Consider the following 4,231-nt stretch of genomic DNA (forward strand, 5'->3'; position numbering starts at 1 on the left):
ATACTTTATAATAATAAAATATAATTATAAAATTATTATCATGTTATACATATTTTATCTTCACCAATAAATTTTTTTCAATTCATCACTGGAGATGTGTGTAGTTTTAATAGAAGTATTGTTTGCAGTTATCCGATAGTCCAAGAAAAAAGTGAATTGTGTTTTAAGTGGATGTATCTTTATTTTGAATGCATGTGTTTTTTGAGTTATATAGACGTATCTTTATTATTAATTAATTATTGATGTTTAAAGTTGACTGATTAAAAATTGGTTATCTATATTTTTTTGTTATTTATTTATTTATTTATTTTTAGATTGTTAGCATATCATACAAACGATAATTCATTGATTGATGATAGGGAAAAACTACTAGAAGTATTGTCGTTTGAAGTGAATAAAAAAAGAGAAAAAAAAAGCAGCATACTCTTGCATGGTCTAGAGTTCTCTCTTTCATCGTGTTAAGGCTTAGTTTGGTAAATTTTTATTTTTTAAAAGTAATTTATAAAAGTTAATTTTTAAAAAATAACTTTTTAAAAGTTGTAATATTTATGTTTGATGGCTCAGGATTCGGTGGTCTTAGAACGTTTGGACCATTAAATGGTCTCATAACAAAACATGTTTTTTAAAATTTTTTAATAATTGTTAAATAGTCTTTTTTTAAATTTAATTACAAATTAATCTCATATATTTTATTTAATTATAAAAACGATTTTTTATTTTATAAATAGTTATTTTAACCAAAATCTATCATATTTATTAACAATCAAGAACAAAAACAATAACAAATTAGATCTTCTATTGATCCTAATAAATTTTTTGGCCATTCCAATCGATTAAAATATTAAATTTGATATGTCACGTTCGTGACGAGTCATGAAATCGTGTTTGATTGAAATCCAATCGATTGGACTATCAAACCAATCGACTGAAAATTGCTGGGAAGCAGGCACGGACCCACCTTCATGAATGGGGGGGCACTTGCCCCCAGTGACATTTGATATTTTTAAACCCAAAAAAAAAAAAATATATATATATATATATAATATGCCCCCACTTTAAATTTTAAATGACCCCACTACAAATAAACTAAGCCCAATTATTAAAAGTCTAAGTCCATTTTATCTTTTTATAATTTTGACTATTAGTTAACCTAATTAAATTTAGTCTTCTTCTGTTTTTAAATCCTAGCCGTCACTCATTTATTCTCTTAAACCCTTTTCTTAGTTTCATATTTTCAATCTTCTTTTTCTATTCCTTGTCTAGTGGTCATCTTCTCTTCATCAAAAGGTAAATTTTAAATTCTCTATTTTATTTTATATAGCTCTCTATGACTCTATGTATCTTTCAATTTCATTGTTTCTCTTTTTGATATTTTCAATTGCAAATTTTAATTCAAACAATTATAGTTTAAGTATTAATCTATTTTTTATTCTTTTCATGAATTTATATATTTTATTTTATTCTCAATTTAGTGATCCTTATTATTTATTTGTTTATCTTTCGTTCTATTCTATTATATGTAATTAGATTGCATATAAATTTTTAAAGTGAATTGATCAATTTACTAATTTAGAATATATATTTTTATTTTTAGAAATAGTAATGGAGAAATATTTCAAAAGAAAGCTACCACTAGAATCTGAAGTCACTCCATTAGTCTCTTCTAATAAAAAGTTCTTAGAATTCAATGTGGAAAGTCTGGTAGCTGATCCTGGACAACGACCCAAAATTTCAAATTATGATCCAAATGACAGAGATGAAGTTAGACGAGCTTATTTGCAAAAAGGTCCTTGTCAACCAAGAGAACATGATTTTCCACAAACATATTTTGGAACTTCTCTCCGTAGATTTAATGCTGATTGGTTTGATGAATTTGGCAATTGGTTGGAATATAGTATTTCAAAAGATGCTGTATTTTGTCTTTGTTGCTATCTTATGAAACCTGATGGTGCGAGTGGTGATGCTTTTGTAAAAGAGGGCTTTTCAAATTGGAAAAAGAAGGAGCGATTACAAACACATGTTGGAAATCATGATAGTGCTCATAATCAAGCTCGAAGAAAATGCGAAGCACTCATGAAGCAAAAACAACATATTGAAGTTGTTTTTCAAAAGCATTCAGACCAAGCTAAAAGAGATTACCGAACTCACTTAACAGCAACAATTGAGTGCATTAGGTTCTTATTGCGACAAGGATTGGCCTTTCGTGGTGATGATGAATCGCACAATTCAAATAATCAAGGTAATTTTTTGGAGCTTCTTGACTTTCTTGCTCAACATAATACAGAGATTGATCGTGTTTTCAAAAATGCTCGTGGAAACCTTAAGCTAGTAGCACCTAAAATTCAAAAAGATATTGTTAGAGCTGCTGCAAGTGAAACTACTAAAGTTATTATTGATGATCTTGGAGATGATTTATTTGCTGTTTTAGTTGATGAAGCTCGAGACATCTCTGTTAAAGAGCAAATGGCTGTTTGTTTGCGGTATGTGAACAAAGAAGGGATTGTAATGGAGCGATTTCTTGGCCTTGTCCATGTTTCTAGCACAAATGCGTTGTCATTAAAAGTAGCTTTGGAATCTTTATTAACAAAGCATAATTTAAGTTTAGCAAGAATACGTGGACAAGGTTACGATGGAGCTACTAATATGCAGGGAGAATTTAATGGCTTAAAAAGTTTGATCTTGAAAGAAAATGCTTGTGCTTTTTATGTTCATTGTTTTGCTCACCAACTTCAATTAGCACTTGTGGTTGTTGCAAAGAAACAGGTCGAAATTGCACTACTTTTTAATTTGCTTGCTAGTTTGTGCAATATTGTTGGAGCTTCTTGTAAACGTAAAGACATGCTTCGTGAAAGTCAAATGCAAAAGACAATTGTTGCATTACAAAATGGAGATGTTTCTAGTGGGCGTGGCTTAAATCAAGAAACAACATTGAAAAGGGCAGGTGATACTCGATGGGGCTCACATTATGGTACAATACTTAGCTTGATTTCTATTTTTTCTTCCGTGGTAGAAGTTCTTGAAGTTATTGAGGAAGATGGAAATAATCCTGAACAAAGAGCTGAAGCATGCCAATTATTGAATCATATTCAATCTTTTGAATTTGTATTCAATTTACATTTGATGAAAAGTATATTAGGAGTTACTAATGAGTTGTCTCAAGCTCTACAAAGAAGTGATCAAGACATTATAAATGCTATGACATTGGTTAAAGTGTCCAAGCAACGATTGCAAAGTATAAGAGACGATGGTTGGTCCTCTTTGCTCAACGAAGTTTTACTATTTTGTGATAGTCACAATATTCTTGCTCCAAATATGAATGATATATTTGTAACACAAGGAAGATCAAGGCGCAAAATCCAAAAGGTCTCAAACTTGCATCATTTTCAAGTTGAATTATTTTATCAAGTGATTGATAGACAACTTCAAGAGCTTAACAATCGTTTTACAGAGGTAAATACTGAGCTACTTCTTTGTATAGCTTGTTTGAATCCAAGTGACTCATTTTTTGCATTTGATAAGGAGAAGTTGCTTCGTTTAGCTGAATTTTATCCACATGAATTCTCTTCTACTCAAATTTTGGCACTTGATAGTCAACTTGAGAATTTTATATTGGATATGCGTCTTGATGATCAATTCTCAAATATAAATGGAATCAGTGGACTATCTCAAAAGTTAGTTGAGACAAAAAAGCATATTGTTTATCCATTGGTATTTCTTCTGTTGAAATTAGCTTTGATTCTACCTGTGGCAACAGCATCAGTTGAGAGAACATTTTCTGCTATGAATATCATAAAGAGTCGACTTCGTAATCGAATGGGAGATGAGTGGTTGAATGATTGTTTGGTTACATATATAGAAAGAGAGACATTCAATCAAGTTGATAATGAAACAATTATTCAACATTTTCAAAATATGAAAACAAGAAGAGAAGTACCTTCAAGATTTGAAGCGAAGAAAGTTAGCAGCTAATGTAATTTTTGGTTTTTTTTTGTATTCGAATAATTAATGTGCACTTTTATATTTTTAAATTTAAATTAATATATATTTTGATAATAATGTGTATTATTTTTGCCCCCCCACCATAAATTTTCTGGGTCCGTCACTGCTGGGAAGCATGGTTTTGCATAAATCAATCGATTGGTTATAGTAACCAATCAATTGAACAATGAATTTTATGTGGATTTTATGTAATTCAATCGATTGTTTAGGATTTTCAATCGATTGAATTCTT

The 4,231-nt window shown here is 29.9% G+C and overlaps 1 protein-coding gene across 1 annotated transcript; it reads left to right on the top strand.

Moving 5' to 3' along the window:
• Positions 1 to 1,602: 1,602 nt before the first annotated feature.
• On the top strand, positions 1,603 to 3,969 carry LOC148578964 (uncharacterized). The gene has a single exon (XM_088502281.1). The coding sequence runs from the start codon at positions 1,603 to 1,605 to the stop codon at positions 3,967 to 3,969; it is 2,367 nt and encodes a 788-aa protein (XP_088358407.1).
• Positions 3,970 to 4,231: the final 262 nt, after the last annotated feature.

The sequence above is a fragment of the Arachis ipaensis genome, chromosome B10 (genome assembly GCF_059453495.1).
Source record: "Arachis ipaensis isolate K30076 ecotype BB chromosome B10, ASM5945349v1, whole genome shotgun sequence".
Classification (NCBI taxonomy): Eukaryota; Viridiplantae; Streptophyta; class Magnoliopsida; order Fabales; family Fabaceae; genus Arachis; species Arachis ipaensis.

Excerpts from the sequence above, each read along its gene's own strand:
- LOC148578964 (XM_088502281.1), top strand. The coding sequence starts at position 1,603 with ATGGAGAAATATTTCAAAAGAAAGCTACCACTAGAATCTGAAGTCACT.